This window comes from Quercus suber, unplaced genomic scaffold, assembly GCF_002906115.3.
Source record: "Quercus suber isolate HL8 unplaced genomic scaffold, Cork oak 2.0 scaffold_369, whole genome shotgun sequence".
NCBI classification, from domain to species: domain Eukaryota; kingdom Viridiplantae; phylum Streptophyta; class Magnoliopsida; order Fagales; family Fagaceae; genus Quercus; species Quercus suber.
The window spans coordinates 192,070-215,556 of record NW_027069821.1 but is presented as its reverse complement, the minus strand read 5'-3'; the positions used below and the strand labels follow the sequence as shown (position 1 = coordinate 215,556).

General features: G+C 36.7%; 1 protein-coding gene across 4 annotated transcripts; it reads right to left on the bottom strand.

Moving 5' to 3' along the window:
• Positions 1–4,306: 4,306 nt before the first annotated feature.
• On the bottom strand, positions 4,307–21,644 carry LOC112022569 (alpha-galactosidase). Of its 4 annotated transcripts, XR_010623819.1 has the most exons (16): positions 21,259–21,644; positions 17,593–17,651; positions 17,306–17,362; positions 17,126–17,160; positions 16,800–16,903; positions 16,564–16,639; positions 16,279–16,337; positions 15,941–16,006; positions 15,600–15,683; positions 15,044–15,108; positions 13,764–13,846; positions 13,551–13,641; positions 13,433–13,482; positions 10,946–11,046; positions 10,689–10,860; positions 4,807–4,886 (listed from the first exon to the last, which is right to left on the bottom strand). XR_010623819.1 is itself a non-coding variant. In XM_024055181.2 (15 exons), the coding sequence occupies exons 1-15, from the start codon at positions 21,456–21,458 to the stop codon at positions 4,499–4,501; spliced, it is 1,311 nt and encodes a 436-aa protein (XP_023910949.2). In that variant the 5' UTR covers positions 21,459–21,644; the 3' UTR covers positions 4,307–4,498. The 4 variants fall into 4 exon arrangements, 3 of the variants coding, with proteins under 3 accessions (XP_023910949.2, XP_023910950.2, XP_065616551.1); XM_024055181.2 differs by lacking the exons at positions 10,689–10,860; positions 10,946–11,046 and adding an exon at positions 4,307–4,630 and having other exon boundaries at positions 4,737–4,886; XM_024055182.2 differs by lacking the exons at positions 10,689–10,860; positions 10,946–11,046 and adding an exon at positions 4,307–4,630 and having other exon boundaries at positions 4,746–4,886; positions 21,259–21,640.
• Between the last annotated feature and the right edge of the window lie 1,843 nt (positions 21,645–23,487).

The window sequence follows — 23,487 nt, the reverse complement described above, 5'->3', positions numbered from 1 at the left end:
TGGCAGACATGATGCAACAAAACCAGGAGTTAACTAGAGAAGTTAACAGACAACGTCGACAATGACGCGGCGAGGAGCACGGGCAAAATCCAGAGAATGGAGGGGCAGAGAACAGTGTTAAAGGAGGAGATTAGCCTAGAGGTACCATCACTTGAATGGTGCCACACTTGGAGAGAGAAATGGACCAGATAAAGAAAGCCATGGAGGAGATGAAGGACTCCATAAGGAGAGCAAACCATGTGGATGATCTCATCCATAGAACTGACTCTCCCTTCACCGCATCCATCACAGTCATCCTCTACCCTCCAAGTTCAAAATGCCTACCTTGGACTCATATGATGGAACGCGAGGCCCTTGCAATCATATCACCACATTCAAGACGACCATGCATTTGCAAGGCGTACCAGATGAAATCATGTGCAGAGCCTTTTCTACCAAGTTGAAAGGCCTAGCCAAGGTGTGGTTTGGTAAACTACCACCAAACACCATAACTTCATTCCAGGAGTTAAGTAAGTTGTTCGTCAACAACTTCGTTGAAGGCCAAAGGCATAAGCGTTCCTCGTCCAGTTTACTAAACATAGAGCAAGGAGAAAACGAGAGTTTTCGGACTTTCATCAGTCGTTTTAACTGGGAAGCCTTATTGGTAAACAAGATGGACGATAAGATCCTCTTAGCAACCTTCTACAATAGAGTTACTTCAGATTTGTTCATCCATAAGTTGTATGACCAAGAGCTAAAGACGATGGCCAAGTTGATACACTCAACCTAAAGTTTCATAAAAGCTAAGGATGTGATTATTGCCAAGAAAAAGAAAAAGACTGAACGAGTGGAAGCTGGATATGTACACCATCCAGAGCAAGGCCCTTGTCCAAAAAAGGCCAAGACGGGGGAGAAAAGAGATCGAGACAGCAGGAAGGTAGGATCATCTTCAGGACGATATTCCAACTACACTCCCTTAAATACCCTATTTGACCAAGTGTTGATGCAAACCAAAGACAACCCATCCTTGAAATGACCAGAGAAGATGAAAGGAGATCCTAGAAAACGAAACAAAAACAAGTACTGTCGCTTCCATCGAGATCACGGACATGACACGGACGAGTGTTATGACTTGAAGTAGCAAATTAAAGTTCTCATTAAGCAAGGAAAATTGAAGAATTTCCTTAGACAAGACCACAAAGACAAAAGGCAACCATTGAAAGGCAAAGCGAAAGAGTCAATGTGTCAGCCACTAGAAGAAATAAGGGTTATTGTAAGGGAAATGTCATCCGGAAGCTCATCCAAAACCAAGAAGACTTACTTGCGGGTAGTTCAGAATGTTCAACTCACTGATCTCCCACCAAGGACGTCCAGAGTAGACGAGCCTGCTATTACTTTCACGGACGAAAATGCAAGGAAACTGCATCATCCTTATGAAGATGCAATTATTATCACTTTGACGATTGCAAATTACACAACAAGAAGAGTGTTAGTAGATAATAGGAGTTCAGCAAATATCCTCTACTATCCAACCTTCCAGCAAATGAGAATTAATAAGGAATTACTTCGTCCAGTGAATATGCCTTCGATTGGGTTTGGATGAATTGAGGTTCTACCAGTAGGCAGTATCTCCTTGCCAATCGTAGTCAGCTCTTACCCATGGACGACCAACTTTGAACAGTTGGAAGACTGCAACATCCACCGATCACTTTTCCGTTGAATTCCCAATGGAATATGGCATTGGAGAAGTACAAGGAAACCAGCTAGCGGCTAGAGAGTGTTAGCTAGCAATAGACAAGCAGATGCAAACGATGAACATTAAAGAAAGAATAACAATTTCTGTACATATTGAAGTATTGGAAGATGTTCCTTTGGACAAGTCCAACCTGGGGAAGTTTACTAGAATTGGAACAAGCATGGAAGAGAAGACGAAGCAAGATCTCGCCCAATTCCTCAAGAAGAGCACGGATGTTTTTGCGTGGAGCCATAAAGACATGCCTGAGATTGACCCAAGTGTGATTACTCATCGTCTAAATGTGTCCCCGTCTTATAAGCCTGTCTGTCAGAAAAGGAGATTGCCCTAGAGCAAGACAATGCCATCAAAGAAGAAGTCTAGAAGTTGGTAACAACAGAGTTTGTTCACAAAGTCTACTACCCTAATTGGCTAGCTAATGTAGTGATGGTAAAAAAAACTAATGGCAAATGGAGGATGTGTGTGGACTTTATAGATTTGAACAATGTATGCCCTAAGGATAGTTATCCCTTTCTATGCATCAACTAGCTGGTAAACTCAATAGCCGGACACCAATTGTTAAGTTTCATGGACGCATTCTTGGGGTACAATCAAATCAAGATGGACGAGGCAAACCAGGAGAAAACATCCTTCATCACAAGTCAAGGTTTGTTTTGTTACAAAGTAATGTCTTTTGATTTGAAAAATGCAGGAGCCACTTATCAGAGACTAGTCAACCACATGTTTCGTCTACAAATTGGGCAATATGTTGAAGTGTCCATGGACGACATGCTGGTCAAAAGCGCGAAGGAGATGCAGCACTTGGACGACCTCCAAGAGACTTTTAACATGCTTAGACAATACAACATGAAGTTGAATCCGAGCAAATATGCCTTCAAAGTTTCATTAGGAAAGTCCTTTGGTTTTATGGTTTCACAGAGGGGAATTGAAGCAAATCCTAGCAAAATCCAGGCGATAATGAGCATAGAGTCCCCAAAGAATGTCAAAGAAGTCCAAAGCCTCACTGGACAAGTAGCAGCCTTCAACAGGTTCTTCTCAAAAGTTGTTGATAAATGTTTACCATTTTTCAGAGTATTAAGGAAAACATTTGAATGGACGAACGAGTGTTAACGGACATTTGAAGACCTTAAGGCGTATCTCACTTCATCTACGTTGTTGAGCCCGTCCAAACCAGGTGAAGAGTTATATCTGTACCTAGCGATGTCCCATCATGCAATGAGCTCAACCTTAATTAGGGAAGAAGGAAAGGTGAAAAAACTCATCTACTACACCAGCAAGGCCTTAAGAGGAGCTAAAGGACGATACCCACCAATAGAAAAGTTAGCCTTCTCATTGGTAACAGCAGTAAGAAAACTCACTTCAACTCTGTTGTTGAGCCCGTCCAAACCAGGTGAAGAGTTATATCTATACCTAGCGGTGTCCCCTCATGCAGTGAACTCAACCTTAATTAGGGAAGAAGGAAAGGTGTAGAAGCCCCTCTACTACACCAGCAAGGCCTTAAGAGGAGCTGAAGGACGATACTCGCCAACAGAAAAGTTAGCATTTTCATTGGTAACAACAGTAAGAAAACTCAAGCCTTATTTCCAAGCTCACATCATCGTCCTAATAGATCATCCACTCAAGAAGGCTATGAATAAGCTGGAAGCAGCTATATGACTGATCTAGCAGGCAGTAAAACTCAGTGAGTTTGACGTAAGATATCACCCTAGAAGTAATAAAAGCCCAAGTACTCGTAGACTTTATCGCAGAATTCACTCTTACCCATGATCAGTAGAGTAGAGACCAAGGGGCAAAACAATGGATTGTCCACGTGGATGGTTCGTCTACTTGGTATGCAGGAGGAGTTGGTATAATCTTGCAATCACCCAAAGGAGATTGTCTAGAGTACGCAATATGTCTACAATTCTAGACGACCAACAATGAAGCTGAGTATGAAAGCCCTCCTCAAAAGCTTAGAGTTAGCTAAGTCACTTGGAGTGAAGTCCCAATAAGGAGACTCGTAGCTGATATAGACGTTCTGGAGGTACATCATATGGACTGAGAAGCCAACTGGACCACTCCCATCATGTCTTATCTCAAGTGAAGTCCCAATAATGGACGAGCAAACACTTAACCATTTCAAAGTCCCTAAATAAGTGAAGTCCAAACCATGAACGAATGAATACTTGAACAATAAAGCTAGCAACAAAAGGGATAAAAACAAACAAAGATAGATGAGATTTGTATTTATAAATAAAAAGGATAGACGACCACCATCCAAAAACCCTTAGAGTAATAAGCCCAAAAAGGAAAGTGTATAAAACTTCCGTCCTTAAACATGGACAGAGTAAATGTACTTGGAGAAATTTAAAATGGTCCAAAACAATGGACCCCACCCCCCACCAAAAAAAAAAAAAAAAAAATCTTATGAAATTGGTAGTTTCCACTTTATTGAGTGAAAATCGACATGGGTGTCTCTCATTTTTCTCATATATGCAATTTTTTGGATTATGGATCCTGGACTTTACAATGGCAAGCAAAGTATTTCTTAGGAGGCTATTTGATCTGTTTTATGTTATATGTTTTGGCAAAATATGAGCAAAATAGCAGCCAGTAGGGCCTCCAAGAATGAAACAATGTGTTTTCCAAATTAATTTGTTATAATCTACTCCCATCCATTATTTTTATATTTAAATGATCAGTCTGTTAAGTGATTTAAACAAACCACCAGATATTACAAGTCATATCTATCTGATTGCCTTGAAATAGGTCGGACGAAATCCATCTTTATTGAGGAGTTAAGACATACATTTTACATGCATGGAACTCCAAATTGGCAGAGAGTTGTCCCTGTACTGATTTTTTTCTTTTTTTCGTTTTGAGTGAGAATTGTCCCTGTACTGATGATTGTGTTGAATGCTGCACAAATCAAGGAAGCTCTAAATAACACTATAGAAGAGTATAATATGCCTTCTCGCATTTTTGGAAAATAAATAAATCAAATCAAATCCTAGTTACAACTTACAAATCTTACCGCCCATAAATCTCGTGCACTGACAACAGTTTCTGGTTTGAGGCCTATATCAGACCAATAAGCAGTAACCGTAGCAGTTGATGAACCTCTGTTCCACAGGATTATTGCTACCTTGTTATCACTGAGAGGACCAGCCCAAACCTACATAAAAGTTTTATTTTAAAAAAATTTATGTAATTATATCTTATACTATAATTAGACGTTTAACTATGGATGAAGAATTGATTGACTCCATTTATGCAATGCAAATTCTAGCAGTAAAAGTCGATTATACTTTGCTCAACCTTTTGTTTCATTTTTTTTTTTTTTTAGTTGATGCCCATGATTTAGCCAGTTATACATGCACAAAATGTCACGTATATAAACATGGATTCATATATGATCAATTTATATATATACTTGATGGGGGTCTAAATTAAGTTTAGTTTGTCCATGACCAGATCGCATCCAAAACGTTTAATAAGGAAGGAAGCCCAACAGAAGCACCACAAACATGAACAGGGTCCGTCAATGAATATCATGATTGTCCAAATCATAATAGTCGTGGCACAAGGGCATGAATGACCAAACAACACTTAGCCAATTTCAAATGAGCTTTCTACAAGTTCTATGCAATCAGACCACGATCTGCCATTCCAGAACACGGGGAGGATTCCCCGAAATCCACTCCATTAACTCCACACATCCCCCATGATGATAGATCCGAACAAATAGACTCACTCCTAACTCTCTATAAAAGGATCAAATCTCATTCAACCAAGGTAAGTTCTACTACTCACTAATTCATCATCCTTGTGTTCTAGAGAGAAAACTGACTTAACCGCCGGAGGGTTTTTGGCCGGTTCACTTCGATCACCCTTGACAATCTCTTTTTTCTCTTCAGGTCATCAAGCCACCACCGTAGCTTGGAGCATCAAGCCTACTGATTCTTGCACATCATCAGTTGGCGCCGTTTGTGGGGAGTAAGCAAAGTTTCTATGTGTTAACCACCTTATTTTCCAAGACAAAAAAGACTACATGGTTCGGACTAGGTCGATGGCCACCACTCCAGAACACCAGGAGAGTGGAAATGCCTCCAGTCATCCAAATCGTGCACCAGCACCACCACTGCTGTCTGTCCAACAATAGCTATAGTCCATAACAGCTGCAATGGCAGACATGATGCAACAAAACCAGGAGTTAACTAGAGAAGTCAACAGACGTCGACAATGACGCGGCGAGGAGCACGGGCAAAATCCAGAGAATGGAGGGGCGGAGAACAGTGTTAAAGGAGGAGATTAGCCCAGAGGTACCATCACTCGAATGGTGCCACACTTGGAGAGAGAAATGGACCAGATAAAGAAAGCCATGGAGGAGATGAAGGACTCCATAAGGAGAGCAAACCAGGTGGATGATCTCATCCATAGAACTGACTCTCCCTTCATCGCATCCATCACAGTCATCCTCTACCCTCCAAGTTCAAAATGCCTACCATGGACTCATATGATGGAACGCGAGGCCCTTGCAATCATATCACCACATTCAAGACAACCATGCATCTGCAAGGCGTACCAGATGAAATCATGTGCAGAGCCTTTTCTACCAAGTTGAAAGGCCTAGCCAAGGTGTGGTTTGGTAAACTACCACCAAACACCATAACTTCATTCTAGGAGTTAAGTAAGTTGTTCGTTAACAACTTCGTTGAAGGCCAAAGGCATAAGCGTTCCTCGTCCAGTTTACTAAACATAGAGTAAGGAGAAAACGAGAGTTTTCGGACTTTCATCAGTCATTTTAACTGGGAAGCCTTATTGGTAAACAAGATGGACGATAAGATCCTCTTAGCAGCCTTCTACAATAGAGTTACTTCAAATTTGTTCATCCATAAGTTGTATGACCAAGAGCTAAAGACGATGGCCAAGTTGATACACTCAACCTAAAGTGTCATAAATGCTAAGGATGTGATTATTGCCAAGAAAAAGAAAAAGACTGAACGAGTGGAAGTTGGATATGTACACCATCCAGAGCAAGGCCCTTGTCCAAAGAAGGCCAAGACGGGGGAGAAAAGAGATCGAGACAGCAGGAAGGCAGGATCATCCTCAGGACGATATTCCAACTACACTCCCTTAAATACCCCATTTGACCAAGTGTTGATGCAAACCAAAGACAACCCGTCCTTGAAATGACCAGAGAAGATGAAAGGAGATCCTAGAAAACGAAACAAAAACAAGTACTGTCGCTTCCATCGAGATCACGAACATGGTACGGACGAGTGTTATGACTTGAAGTAGCAAATTAAAGTTCTCATTAAGCAAGGAAAATTGAAGAATTTCCTTGGACAAGACCACAAAGACAAAAGGCAACCATTGAAAGGCAAAGCGAAAGAGTCAATGTGTCAGCCACTAGGAGAAATAAGGGCTATTGTAAGGGAAATGTCATCCGGAAGCTCATCCAAAACCAAGAAGACTTACTTACGGGTAGTTCAGAATGTTCAACTCACTGATCTCCCACCAAGGATGTCCAGAGTAGACGAGCCTGCTATTACTTTCACGGACGAAAATGCAAGGAAACTGCATCATCCTTATGAAGATGCAATTGTTATCACTTTGACGATTACAAATTACACAACAAGAAGAGTGTTAGTAGATAATTGGAGTTCAGCAAATATCCTCTACTATCCAACCTTCCAGCAAATGAGAATTAATAAGGAATTACTTCGTCCAGTGAATATGTCTTCGATTGGGTTTGGATGAATTGAGGTTCTACCAGTAGGCAGTATCTCCTTGCCAATCGTAGTCAACTCTTACCCATAAACGATCAACTTTGAACAGTTGGAAGACTGCAACATCCACCGATCACTTTTCCGTTGAATTCCCAATGGAATATGGCATTGGAGAAGTACAAGGAAACCAGCTAGCGGTTAGAGAGTGTTAGCTAGCAATGGACAAGCAGATGCAAATGATGAACATTAAAGAAAGAAGAACAGTTTCTGTACATATTGAAGTATTGGAAGATGTTCCTTTGGACAACAAGTCTAACCTGGAGAAGTTTACTAGAATTGGAACAAGCATAGAAGAGAAGACGAAGCAAGATCTCGCCCAATTCCTCAAGAAGAGCACGGATGTTTTTGTGTGGAGCCATAGAGACATGCCTGAGATTGACCCAAGTGTGATTACTCATCGTCTAAATGTGTCCCCGTCTTATAAGCATGTCTGTCAGAAAAGGAGATTGTTCGCCCTAGAGTAAGACAATGCCATCAAAGAAGAAGTCTAGAAGTTGGTAACAACAGAGTTTGTTTGCAAAGTCTACTACCCTAATTGACTAGCTAATGTAGTGATGGTAAAAAAAACTAATGGCAAATAGAGGATGTGTGTGGACTTTATAGATTTGAGCAATGTATGCCCTAAGGATAGTTATCCCTTTCCATGCATCAACTAGCTGGTAGACTCAATAGCCGGACACCAATTGTTAAGTTTCATGGACGCATTCTCGGGGTACAATCAAATCAAGATGGACGAGGCAAACCAGGAGAAAACATCCTTCATCACAAGTCAAGGTTTGTTTTGTTACAAAGTAATGTCTTTTGATTTGAAAAATGCAGGAACCACTTATTAAAGACTAGTCAACCACATGTTTCGTCTACAAATTGGGCAAAATGTTGAAGTGTCCATGGACGACATGCTGGTCAAAAGCGCGAAGGAGATGCAGCACTTGGACGACCTCCAAGAGACTTTTAACATGCTTAGACAATACAACATGAAGTTGAATCCGAGCAAATATGCCTTCAAAGTTTCATTAGGAAAGTTCTTTGGTTTTATGGTTTCACAGAGGGGAATTGAAGCAAATCCTAGCAAAATCCAGGCGATACTGAGCATAGAGTCCCCAAAGAGAAAAGTTAGCCTTCTCATTGGTAACAGCAGTAAGAAAACTCACTTCAACTCTGTTGTTGAGCCCGTCCAAACCAGGTGAAGAGTTATATCTGTACCTAGCGGTGTCCCCTCATGCAGTGAACTCAACCTTAATTAGGGAAGAAGAAAAGGTGTAGAAGCCCGTCTACTACACCAGCAAGGCCTTAAGAGGAGCTGAAAGATGATACTTGCCAACAGAAAAGTTAGCCTTTTCATTGGTAATAACAGTAAGAAAACTCAGGCCTTATTTCCAAGCTCACATCATCATCCTAATAAATCATCCACTCAAGAAGGTTATGAATAAGCTGGAAGCAGCTATATGACTGATCTAGCAGGCAGTAAAACTCAGTGAGTTTGACGTAAGATATCACCCTAGAGAAGTAATAAAAGCCCAAGTACTCGTAGACTTTATCGCAGAATTCACTCTTACCCATGATCAGCAGAGTAGAGACCAAGGGGCAAAACAGTAGATTGTCCACGTGGATGGTTCGTCTACTCGGTATGCGAGAGGAGTTGGTATAATCTTGCAATCACCCAAAGGAGATTGTCTAGAGTACGCAATATGTCTACAATTCCAGACGACCAACAATGAAGCTGAGTATGAAAGCCCTCCTCAAAAGCTTAGAGTTAGCTAAGTCACTTGGAGTGAAGTCCCAATAGGGAGACTCGCAGCTGCTATAGACGTTCTGGAGGTACATTATATGGACTGAGAAGCCAACTGGACCATTCCCATTATGTCTTATCTCAAGTGAAGTCCCAATAATGGACGAGCAAACACTTAACCATTTCAAAGTCCCTAAATAAGTGAAGTCCAAACCATGAACGAATGAATACTTGAACAATAAAGCTAGCAACAAAAGGGATAAAAACAAACAAAGATAGACGAGATTTGTATTTATAAATAAAAAGGATAGACGACCACCATCCAAAAACCCTTAAGAGTAATAAGCCCAAAAAGGAAAGTGTTTAAAACTTCCGTCCTTAAACATGGACAGAGTAAATGTACTTGGAGAAATTTAAAATGGTCCAAAACAACGGACCCCACCCCCCACCAAAAAAAAAAAAAAAAGAGAGAGAAGAAAATGATGATGATGAAAATAAATTTTTGCTTACAAATTAAACTACTGGGATAAACCACTAGGGGCAACACCCCCATACTTTCAGTCGTCCTTCGTGGGATGAGGGGTAGAGGTATAGTCTTCAATATTTACGTCCTCTGAGCTAGTCTAGAGTAAGGAACTCTCAGCAATAGTAGGGAGCTTGATGGAATCAAAATCCACTCCAGGAAAAGCTTCGACGGCGTCCACATGGAAGCCCTCAAAGCCCGCAGCGTAGTTCTTGTCCAGGAGGTCAATAAACTAATTGATGTCTTGAATTCCTTAATGAACTCGTCTTTAGATTTACTCAGAAAGGACCTGAGCTCGTCATTCTGCTTCTAAAGATGTTCCAAACAAGTATCCTTCTCGACAATGTCCACCTTCAACTCCTCAGCAAGGTTCTTCAACTCTTTCACCTCATCCCCCAACTTCCTTGTCTCCCCAACCTTACGACTTGACTCCTCCATGTCCCTTATCTTCGTCTTCATCCTGATCCTCTCTTTATCCAAATCCATGGCTTGTCTAGATGCCGCCATGAACTTAGTCATAACCTGCAGTATACGCAAAATATGTATCGTCAAAAGGTTACTTGAAGATGAAGTACATGACTTAATATGGACGAAGAAAAGTTATCTTGAAGAGATCATGGATTGTGGAATGCTCGAATTCCTTGATGGACATATCGTAGCATATGGAGATGTCCTCATTTCTCACCACTTGCTTGAACATATTCCAAGCTAGGTTCTCACTCCTTAGAAAAGTCAAGGGACCATCGTCAGAAAGAGGGGCTTTAAGAAAAGGGTTACACGGTTTTGCATCAGGACGAGTGAGGGAAGCATCGATCTTGGGGACCATAAGTTTGGCAGTAGGAGTGGCAGGGTTAAGAACCACGATAAGAGTGGTGGACGGCATCGAAGAATCAACCTTCTTCTTTTTATTGCCTCAACGGCTAGGAAGGTTACCTATGTCCAGTTTCTTAAACACAGTCTTCCTTTTTTCCGACGAGGCTAGAGGGACGAGCTTCAATGTGGCCAGCAGGTGGATGAGTCTAGATAGGGACCTTTTCCCCAGACTGCACGACCTCATCACCAACAGCAAGACATTTCCCCTTATTTTCCTTCATAGTTGCTATTTCTATACAAAAGAAAGAGGATCATCAGAGTCTAGACGAACTAAATGAGTAGGAACAAGCAAAAGTGTAAGAAAATAAATAACTTACATTGATGAGTAGTAAGCTTGTGGGCTAATGCTTCTTCTGTAGGTTCAAGTCCAAGCCCCTAAGTCGCTAGACGGCGAAGCATCGCTATGGAATAGAAGGTCCTGTCAACAAAGGAATGCGTTTGTTGGATGCTTTTTAGGAAGAAGTTAGTCAAGGAAGGTCGTCTTACAGCTGAAAAATAAAGAAAAAAATGAAGTTAGACAAGGTAATATACCCTTGGAAAGCAAATGACCCATCTCACCGGTGTAAGGAGGAAATAGGTCCATGCCTACCTCAACAGGGTTCCCTGCCCAATACCCAGAGACAAAGAAGAACACCGTCTTCCACCTCTTATCAAATGAGGGAAGGGACCTTATTAACCTAAAACTAGAACCCCTAGCTAAAAACTGGTAGAAACCTAAAGATTTGCTTATTTTAGAAGGTTTATAACAATATAAGAACTCATCCATAGTAAGAGGACGGTTCCCATCGAAAATCTCTCTCTGCAACACTTGCATGGACACAATGATCCTCCATGCATCGAGGTTGAGTTGGTTTAGTCCTATACCTAACCTATGGAGAAGCTCCCTAGCGAAAGCATTCAGAGGCAGCCTAAGACCCCCTAACAAGTAAGCCTCATATATGACAACCCTTGAATTCGAGGTACAACACCATTCACCAGAAGCAGCAAGATGGGGATTAACCTCGTTCGGGATTTGGTATTTATCCCTAAGTATATAAAGCCTCTTCTCATCTATTTCTAAAGGAATGTCCATGGTGCAGCAATACAAAATGTCCTCCTCCTCACTAGAGGAGGGGAAGGATGGTTAGGCACTGGTGGATGGACTAGTGAACGACCTAGATGCTGCCTTCTGCCTCAACTCCTTCTGAAGAACCTTTAAGGGAACTCCAAGGATTCCAGACAAGTACTGCTCGTCCGTAGAATCACTACCATTACTATTACTCTCACTATTGTTATCACTACTGTTGCTTTCATCCTGGTACTTGTCTATCTCTCTCTCATCCCTATCATTAGACGAAGACACTACTTTCTCAGCCATTTTGTAAAGAATTCTAAAGAAAACCTACAGACGAAGAAAAGAGGATACTTGGTTCTAAATGAAGAGGACTAAGGATGGAAGAAAACTCCTAGACAAGGAGCAAAGGACGACTGATGTTAAAGAGGAAAATATGAGAAATGTGAGAGGGTAGGAAAGGTATTCTCCTATTTATAGGCAACAGGGTGGGACACTAAAACGACGCAAGTCAACCAGAATATGCCACGTGGTAATTTTTTGAAGACCAAAACAACGTGACCTGTAGACTGCTAGGATTACGCCACGTGTCAACATCCAAGACGTCTGATCCCAAATCACCTTGACATGCCACTTGGAAAATCCTTCAACCAATAAAAAAATCGCCACATGTCAAGGTAACAGTGATATGGACGACACAAGGACAAGGGGGGAACTAATGGGAGTTCAAATTATGTTTAGTTTGTCCATGGTAGTCGTCCATGACCAGATCGTGTCCAAAACGTTTTATAAGGAAGGAAGGCCAACAGAAGCACCATAAACATGAACAAGGTCCGTCCATGAATATCGTGATCGTCCAAATCAAGATTGTCGTCCATGGTACAAGGGCATGGACGACCAAACAACACTTAGCCAATTTCAAAGGAGCTTTCTACAGGTTCTATGCAATCAGACCACGATTTGCCATTCCAGAATGTGGGGAGGATTCCCCGAAATTCGCTCCATTTTCTCTATTAACTCTACACATTCCCCATGATGATAATGGATCCAAACAAGTAGACCCATTCCTAACTCTCTATAAAATGATCAAGTCTTATTGAACCAAGGTAAGTTCTACTACTCACTAATTCACCATCCTTGTTTTATCTAGAGAAAAAACTGACTTAACCGTCGTATTGTTCTTAACCAGTTCACACCAGTCACCCTTGACAATCTCTTTTTTCTCTTCAGGTCATCAAGTCACCACCGTAGCCCGAAGCATCCAGCCTACTGATTCTTGTGCATCATCAATACTAATAGCCAAAACTTAGAGAAAATCCAATTAGATTTTAATTATATTCTCAATTTTGTGCCACGTATCCCATTTAATTTTTAATTTTGTGCCAAGTGAATTTTTGAATGTAAAAATTGAAGAGTCCAAATACAATTAGATTCTAAATTAGATTTGAATTGTAGTCCAATTTTCCACCACGTGTCTGTCTAAGTTTTTAATTTTTGTGGTAAGTGAATTATTAGGTGCAAAAATCGAAAAGTCTAAAACCAATTAAATTCTAAATCATATATATATAATGAGAAACCATTACATATTTTGGAAATGTATAATTTTATAAAAGTATAAGTTAATTCTATGTATAATTTGAACCTCTTTTAAAAAATATAATTTGAACTGTATAATTAATGCTATTATTTTTAATTGTATCTGAGCATGTGCACAGGGCTACACACTAATGAAAATAATATGATAAAAGCTTACCTCTAAATCTCCATCCTTCTTAACCTTTTTCCCTTGAACTCCAAGTTTATCTGTCCAAATATAGCATCGTAAGCAATTTCAGATGTATTAGGGAAGATAAGCAATGTTTCTGATGTACCTTGATTAACTGCAATAACTTCCTTGTTGCTTAGTAATTTAAATGTCATATTGTCCATTGATCGAATATCGCATCCAATCAATAAAGGAGCCTATAAACATGAACAAAACACTGGTTTGATCAACTGCATATTTTAAAAACTGACATTCTAATTTAAAATGTGGTATATGAATGATTTCAAAAAAAATATATTAGTAATATTTGCCAGACTACCTTAGCTAACGCCCATATACTGAAATGTGCACGGTACTCCTCTGTTGTCATTCCTCCATTTCCAACTTCAAGCATATCAGGATCTGAAACCAATTAGTTAGTTGGAAAACTGACTTACCACTTATTATTCAAAAACTAACACTATCATAAGTTACTTTTACATTTTGAAGCCAAGGGGCTACGTGGTACCACCTCGATCACTTGAAAATGGAGGGCTTACACAACTCATAATTTCTTATTTATCATAAGAGAAACAAACAATCCTCTGAATTATTTCTTATTACTCGAATAATAGAGGATTCGTGTCAAAATTTTGGGTAATGCATATGGAAATGATAGAGAACAAAATCAATGACTGTAATTATGATAACGTCTAGAATGACATATGCTTGCGTGTCCTTTTTCCTTCCATAGTTATTATTCAAAAACTAACACTATCATAAGTTACTTTTACATTTTGAAGCCAAGGGGCTACGTGGTACCACCTCGATCACTTGAAAATGGAGGGCTTACACAACTCATAATTTCTTATTTATCATAAGAGAAACAAACAATCCTCTGAATTATTTCTTATTACTCGAATAATAGAGGATTCGTGTCAAAATTTTGGGTAATGCATATGGAAATGATAGAGAACAAAATCAATGACTGTAATTATGATAACGTCTAGAATGACATATGCTTGCGTGTCCTTTTTCCTTCCATAGTTGACAACACACATATAAAAAAGTAATATTACACCACTCAATATTTTTTATTGGATTCAAATTTTGCCTAATCCACTGTTGGATTACATAATCTTCAAATATTATTTATACTTGCAAAATTTTAAGACAATAAAAAATCAATAACTATGTCATCAATCAAATATTTAAAGTTTAAGTTTTTATTGTTTATACATAAAAAATGGGTTTATAGATTGATGATGAACAGAATCAGTAGGCTGAACAACTCGGCTTCGATGGATCAAGAGCGGTAGTGAAGGCCTGAAAAGCAAACACGCTGCCCGAGGTTCTCTATATAAGGGTTGGTCTGAATCAGGCATAGGTACGCAAACTATTCTGATATTACGACAAGACAGTGAGAATTTCGTTGGTGAGGAAGATACTAACTTAGCCATCAAAGGGTCTTAGGCCGGTCCACCCCGGTCTCCTCTGACAGTGTGTTTGCTTTTCAAGCCTTCGCTACCACTCTTGATCCATCGAAGCCGAGTTGTTCAGCCTACTGATTCTGTTCAGCATCATAGATTAAATAGTAAATAAATAAATAAAGTTTAGTACCATTCCATCCTCCTGGTCCAGCATAAGATGCCCATTTGTCGTTTTGATCTGCACGAGATATCATGCTAAAAAACACATGTAAAAATACTTTTCTTAGATTGAATCATGAGAATATATAACAAGGAACTTATTTCGTTATTTTCAAATTTTGTGGCAAAATTAAAAATTGAAGCTGAAATTGTACCATTGCTACAAGCATATTTGGATGAGTTTATTCTAGCTTATTTAACTTACATTTCAATTTTAATAGTTTCACTTTTTTTTGGAAGCACATACAGTACTATGTTTATTTAGTATTTACCATATGTTATGATAGCATTGTAAATACTAGAACTTGAGTTGATGCTATGTTTACCATTTGAAATATTCTTATATTGTAGAACGAATACACTCGATTAAAATTGAAATAGAGGAAAACGTATTTTGTGTAAATGTTTTATATTAAAAAATAAAACACTAGTAACAAATCTATTGAATCAAAGTTTTATCTTGAACTATGATATTGACTAACATTTGGCTTGCAAAAATTATATGAAGTAGCACTTTCTTATCTTACCTCTCCCAGCTATCCTGAATATCTCCTGTCGTTCTCCAACTATTTCCGATACTTGCAGCCCAAGTCGCAGGGTCTTCTTGTCCCCTGAAGTTGGCAACAAATTTAATAAATACAAAAATAAAAAATAAAAAAGTGTCACCGTCGACTACACATTAATATTCACTGCAATATATATTCAACCCCAAAAAAAAAAAAAAAAAAAAAAAAAAGTTTTCTACCAATTACAAAACCATGATCTGTTGTATGTTCTGCAAAACAATGTTATGGAAATCATGTAATGTTATATAAATAGCAAAAATTGCTTGATGTAAATGTAATGTAAACATCACCATGTAACTCACCATTCACATAGAGAGAAGAAGATGGGTCTTCCAGAATTCAATAAAGCTTTGCTCATTTTTGGGTACCTATTACACATTATAAGCAAGTATGATTAAAGCTATAAAGATTATGCAAAGGAAGAATGGGACTTTCCTAAAACTGTAATGCTTTACAAATGTTTAGTCCATACTAATACTATAATGTTATTCTTGCAAAAGAATTTAGTTTTATAGATTTTTGGATTCCTAACCATGGGCCCCTATTTCTTGTTCAAATCATATAAATTCGAATTTCATAATATGAAAGTCTACAGAATATTCAAAATAACAACAGAAGCTTGTATATTTTGAAGCAATACCTTTCCTTTGGGCTTGTGCCATCATTATGACAGTTATCATACTTCAAGTAGTCAACCCCCTGTGTATAGGATAAATTATGACTTAGCCTAATGAAATTGTTTGTAGAAGTTTTTTTTTTTTTTTTTAATAAATAATTTGATAGTTGGAAAATGGAGATTTAAACACTAACATCTCGGTTGGAAACACCAAAAAGTCGCAATTAGAAGACCCAAAGCTAAAAGCTAAATGTTAACAACTAGGGCAATACTTAAGAATCAGTACTTTTAAAAAGGAATTAATCTTACCCAGGAAGCAAAAGTATTTGCATCTTGTTCCTCATGACCTAGTGATCCGGGCATTTGTCCACTGCAGGTCTCATTTCTACATAAATATATATATATATATATATATTGATAAACACTGGCTGATAATATATAGATTGTGGAGATGAACGAAATTTTTGGCACTTAAAATTATTATACATTACTACATTGTTAATTAAATAAAATAAAATAAAAAATTCGATTCACGAAATCATTACCCAGCATCAGAATAGATCCCAAGTTTCAACCCTTTACTATGGACATAATCTGCTAATGCCTTTATTCCAGAGGGAAACGTCGAAGCCTTAGATACCAAATTTCCCTGCCAGAATTAATATTTTGTTAAAAAAGATTGACAGAATTTATGAATTGTTATTTAACTACTTAGAACTAATAAATTATTGAAGCTTAAAATTTTTACTCTCGAAGTTTTTTGTACTTTGATAGAAGTACAATTAATTATACCAATAAAATAGAATGTGACCCTTTGAAGACAAATAAACTAATAATTTAAAGGAAAAAGGGTACGGTGCAGCACATATACCTTAGAGTCTCTTTTGAGTTGAGCCCAGCAATCATCTAAAAAATGTTTAAAATACACCCCCCACCACCCCCACCCCACCAAAAAAAAAAAAAAAAAGAGGGAAGAAACGATTAGCTAATTCTGAAACGATAATGTTAATTTAATTATAATAACTACTCAACGCAGCTGCTTATTAATTACCTAGATTTATATATTCATATCCCAGTGCTGCAAGTCCGGTTGACACCATTGCATCCGCTGTAATAATGGAATAAAACATATAATACATGTTCAATTTTTTTTAATTATAAAAAAACCTATTCAAAAAAAAAAAAATTTCCAAAAATTTTGATAGTTATAATGGGATAGGAAATTCGAATCATAAACATCTCTGTTGAGTTGCGTTGAGCTACAACTCTTGTGAATACATATTCGAATTTAGTTCCTTTGTAGTTCGTACAAATGTTTATGATAGACAATGTGATTACCTGTTTCCCTGATCAATTCCTCTTGGATGTGGCAGGCAAAGTGATTCCAACTATTCCATCTGATCACAACTCAATATTGTAGTCAAATTTAAGATCAAACTTACAATTTGATTACAAATATAAATATGAACGACAGAAGTTGCATTTTTTCCACGATTCTTATTTAACACGAACAAGAAAAGAATTTCACACAAAGAGCTATACGAGATTGATCACATTGTATTTAGCAAAAAAAAAGAGATTGATCACATTGTGTATTCAAAAGAAAAAAGAAAAAAGAAAAAGGAAAAAAGAAGAAGAAGAAGATTGATCACATTGCCAAGTATAAATCAATATAAGAAGGTTACGCACTTGTCAAGAGCCTTGTAGCTCAATTGGCACCTTCCAATCTCAAGTAGCATAGTAATGTATATATTTCTAACTATCTCAATAAAAACAAAAACAAAACAAGACAAGACAAAGAAAAAAATGTTAAGCTCTCTGTTTTGAGCTTACTATTGACACTATTTTTATTATAAATCATAATAGACTATATCAACAATTAAAATTAAAATGTCATGCTTTTATGCTTACTGCTTTTCATATGCTCTAGTATGAATTCGTGTGAATTCAAAAAAAAAAAATATATATATATATATATCTTATTCTATCTATAAAATAAAATAAAATCTGGAGAAATAAATTCTAGGGATCAAAAAAATTATTTTACTTATTTATTTTTGCTAACTTAGTTGATCATTACAGACAAGTTGTAATTGTTGTAACATCTTTATCATATGAGCCCACCATTAACATCAATTTTATTATAATGAATTACAAAATGTAGCTTAACAATTTTGAAAACAAAATAACGAAATTCGTTGCGTTATTGGACTTATGGTAAGAATGAGTTTCGAAATTTGGGTTGACTTCCCTCTAGTGCAGTGGAGGAGACATTGACAAAATATATGTCCTAAAATGACTATAGCTTAAACCTAGTATATAGTGTACAAGAGCAATGAACAAAAGCCTTTAAGCTCTTTAAGAATAATAAATAAATAAATATTAAAAAAAAAAAAGGTGAAGAAAAAATAGTTATAGATCAATTATATATCTTTTTTTTTGGTAGAAAATAGATCAATTATATATCACTACTATAAAAAGAGAGTTGTTTAAAAATCTTATGTATGGGACGTACAGCGTCTAGACTTAGAAGTTAGAACATCGATCTTGCCCTCTAATAATTATTATATGTTGGTGTTTCCTAAATAAATTAAAAACACTAGAGATGATGACGTGGATGGCACTGGTACACCAGAAGAGAAGATCCTTATTTTCTTTTAAAAGAAGTAAAAGAAAATTAAGGCCAACGTTGATCAACTGGCAATCTCCTTGTGACTTTTTTCTTTTCTTTTCCTTTTTATGAAAAAAAAAAGTAACATTACGTGTGACTTTTTTTTTAAGAAACAAACTAACATTTAAACACATACAACTAATTACACTCTCTCACTAAGGTCAAACACATTACTTATATCATATGCATGACTTGTTAGACACTTCAACCTCCTATCACTTGCATGACTAAAAGCAAGTTTGGTACAATTCTTATTCCCATTTATTAATAAGATTAAATCCTTTCTTCCCTGTACAGGAGATTCACATTTTGTCCGAAATTATTATCCACATTTTTTTCATATTATATACGGCAGAAAAAATAAATGGATCACAGAAAATTATTAAAAGAAAATTAAAAATATTTCTTTAATTTTCAGAAAATGATACACGTTTTAATATTCCTTTCATTTTCTAAACCTATCTACTATTTTGTATTGCCACGTTAACTAACCCCACCAATATAACAACTATCATTATTGTCATCATTATCAGCACACCATTATCACCACTTTATGGACCACTACCACCACTACAACTACAGTCTCATCACCTCTTCTACTAACATGAAAAATTGATGATTTTCGGTTTAAGTTATATTGGAAAAAGGTTTTCTAAATCATTTTCTAAGCAACAATCACATGAAAAAAAAAAAAAAAAAATTAAAAATCGTTTTCTCCAAGTAAATATTTTCCACCAACACGCATTAAAGGCGGAAAATTTGCGATTTTTTTCAATATGAAAAAGCGAACATTTTGTCACTTGACGGTAGGCAGTGGGGCCTAGCCTAAAAATGTCTAACCTGAATTGCAATTAAATCTTAAATATCTCTTTTAAAAGTACTAAAAAAATTTCAATTAGTTGAATTATAAATTTTTTTTTGCAAATGTGTCACATCTTAGGTCTTAAAAAGAGTGAAAATTTGTTTCTATAAAAAGAAAAGGTGAACAATCTAAAGGGCTTGGTATTTACTGCTCTAATAAAGATAGTGGTCACTGAAAGAGATATTAACTGCTCTAAATGAAGATAATTCTCACCAAGAGAGATGAGATCCTAGGCTTCAACACAAGACTTTACGAATGCCGACAAGTAATATGAGCATCCCAACATGTTATTGGATTCATCATGACCAAAAAAAAAAATCATAGAGCTATATGTGTTAGACTAGATGTGACAACTAGATCCCTTATCTTTAAATTCATATTATATTTGACCCCTCTTCAAACTTGAAGCTCATATTTTTAATTTATTAATTATAAATATTTTATGTATTTGATATATAGATATATATTGTGTGGCCTTCATCATCCACATATGTTTAAGATCGGATGGAGGAGATAGCTCCCAATTTAGGGCCATCAGAACTATAAACCCAATTGTATGGCTCTCAAAGGACCACATAATTAATTTCACTAGTTATAGAATGCTTGCTTTTTATCTTTATTTTAATGTATTTATTTATGATATTTCTTCTTCTTAATGGAATACCTAATTTGATAGCAACGTGGATAGATAGAGTTGTCAAAGTTATATTGAAAGTAGTTGAGGTATGTACCCAATCCCAATCTTATTTCCGATTCTTGAAACCCATATGGTCCAGGATCCTCTTGAATCAACGGATGACATAAACGAGATACTTCTCAAAAAAAAAAATACCAAGAAATTTCTTTTTATTCAATTATCATGGGAAATTTTAGAATTTTTCACATAACCCAAACTCTAAAATATGACAAAATTAATAAAAATCCATTGGTCATTTACTCAATTATATATCAAATTTTATTTGATTAAATCGAACCATTTATATTTTGTATAATGATTGTATATACCATCCCTCTCAATAACCTCTCTCTAAAAAACCATTTTTTTAAAAGACAAATTAGGGTTTTAACTTATAAGTTAAAACACTAACCAACATTTAAGCATGAACGATGATAATTTTATTATGGAGTTTAAACGAAAATATATTCAGTTCAGAAGACTCTAATCAAGTAGATGGATGGATCACATGGTCTTTTTTTAATGATCGGATCTAAATAAACAAGTTGGCTCATCGTGAGCCATGCACTAGACTCTAGACATAAAAACATACTTAGGATCATTTTAAAGATAATTTTTCAACTAATTAATTAAGTTTTTGATCATTCCTAACCAAATTAAAGAGGAAGGGATAAGAAAGACCGAACATTTTTGGTACTGCGCATTTTGATCATACAATTACTTAAAAAGGAAACAACACTAAAAGCAGGATTGTTAACATAGAAAAAAGAAAGAAAGGGAAGAGGAAATGCTTACCCCATAGGTGGCGTTAGAGCAAGTTTATTTGCCAGAAGACTTCTCGGCATCGACGACGGGATCTCCTCCATCTGACGAGCAGCAGCAACACCACAAGTACTGGTATTCGATAGCACAAGGATGCATATAGCAAAGCCCACAGCCATAGCTGATGATGACCAGCCTCCACGTAATAATAAAGATATATAATAAGCAGCCATACCCAAAGATGAAATACAAAAGGAACAAAGAAAAAGAGAGAGATTAATTGGCGGTGGTTAAGATCGAAGAGCTTAATTATGAATTGGATTCATGACAAGAAGTATTTATTTATAGTGAATTAATAAGAAGGAATATTAGATTTGTCCCACCCACACAGCTCAGCTGGACAACGGCTTTCTCAAAGTCATTTGTTGTTTTCTTAATTTTTGCTAATTTTATTGTTTTATTAATTAGTTTCTGTCTGATAATATATATATATATATATACTATTAGTTGGGAGATTTAAAATTTAATATATAAATGCCTCATCTGATTCTGTGTGTCACATATTTCCATATATATGAACTTAAAGAAGTTTGTAGGTTTTTTTTTAAATGGTTTCATTAGGAGTTCATTTGGTTGGAAGAGTAGAAAAATGGGAAGATAAAAAATTGTGGGATGATAGAAAATATTTGGTTTTCTCTCTTGTGTGTTTGGTTGGAGGGATGGAAAACTCTTTTGTTTGGTTTAAGAGAAAAAGAGAATGATAGAAAATGTAATTTATAAAAATTGACTATTATACCCTTATTACATAATATGTAAGAAATAGATTTATTTGTACTCATTAAATAATATAAAATTTACCACATCATACATATAAATTTATATTATTATTTTTATTATTATAATGTAAAAATTACAATAGTGTACATATAAATTTAATTGAGCAAAAGATTTTGTAACCAGCAAAAACTTGGTCAGCAAATGCGGTCAGCCAAAAAAAAAAAAAAAAAAAAAAGAGATAGAAGAGAACTTGGACATTGCTGTGCTATGAGAAGGTAAAGTGATAAGGATGAGAAAAGACAAAAGTTATCAGGTCATGAATAAAGTGAGGGGTAGGTAAGAGGGTATTTGTGTAAAATGCATTTCACAGCACTTTTCCCTTCCCATTTTCCTCCCAATTTGAGAGGATAAAAAAAGTGGGTACGGGAGGGAAAACTTTCTCCCCTGTTTTCTATCTCTTCTATTTTCTTTCCTCAACCAAAAGTGGAAAACAACATTTTCCTCTCCCTAGTTTCCATCAAGTAGAAGTCATTGTTTTATTTTCTTTTATTGATGAACATTGGAGTCACAGTGGAGTAGTGATAAAAAGGATTTCAATTCTTGGCGTATGATTTTGTCGCTATCTCTAGGCCATGTTCTATTGCAAACATGATCATTCATTGTCCTCATCGATCTACTACTATATGGCAACTGTTTTCTCTTTAACTCATCATCTTTTCTATTTCAATACACTTCTTTATTTGTCCTCCTTGGAATCACTTGATTGTGGTGTTAGTGTTTGAGCTAGCAAAGGTAATAATTGGAGTTTGACCAGATGTTTTTTATTTTTTTTTATTTTTTTTTTTATGGTCAGGAATATCATTTGTTTAGATAACTTAGGGTTAAAAGTGGGTATACACGGTCAACTATTAGAAACCAAACTAAAGGGAAGGGTGTTATTACCTCTTGTAGTCCTAAGGAAGGCAGGCGCGTGACTTCTTTAAATAGAACGTTTCAAGATTTAGAAGGGAAGGGTAAGGAGACAGATTTTAACAAAAAGCAAAGAGAAGTGGGATTTGATGATTTAACGGTGGTGGCTGGGTCCCAGCCCCGCTGATAGCAATGAATCTATTGGCTTGGAACTGCTGGGGGCATGGGAACCGTTGTGCAGTTGATGAGCTTTGGGAAATTATTCAAGCAAAAGATCTCGGGATTGTGTTTTTGTCTGAAACATGGTCCACTAAGAAACACATGGAGCGTATTAAATTGAAGTTAAATTTGATGGTCTGTTTACTGTGACTAATGAAGCTAGGGGTGGTGGGTTGGCTTTGATATGGAAAAATAGTAGCGATGTCTGGGTTAATAGCTTCTCTTCCTATCATATAGATGCTATTATTAAGGGGGGTATGAAGGATGCATGGAGATTAATAGGTTTTTGGAAGAGCCAGAGACAAGAATTTGAAATGAATGATGGAATATGTTGCGTATGTTGGGGTCAAAGCCAAA

What these genes read in the sequence shown, in the direction of transcription:
- LOC112022569 (XM_024055181.2), bottom strand. Translation starts at nt 21,458, where the DNA reads ATGGCTGCTTATTATATATCTTTATTATTACGTGGAGGCTGGTCATCA. An exon ending in ATTCAGGATAGCTGGGAGAG is followed by an intron (nt 15,109 to 15,599) that starts GTAAGATAAGAA and finishes TGTGTTTTTTAG; the next exon opens with CATGATATCTCGTGCAGATC. An exon ending in AGAAGGATGGAGATTTAGAG is followed by an intron (nt 4,887 to 13,432) that starts GTAAGCTTTTAT and finishes ACTTTTATGTAG; the next exon opens with GTTTGGGCTGGTCCTCTCAG.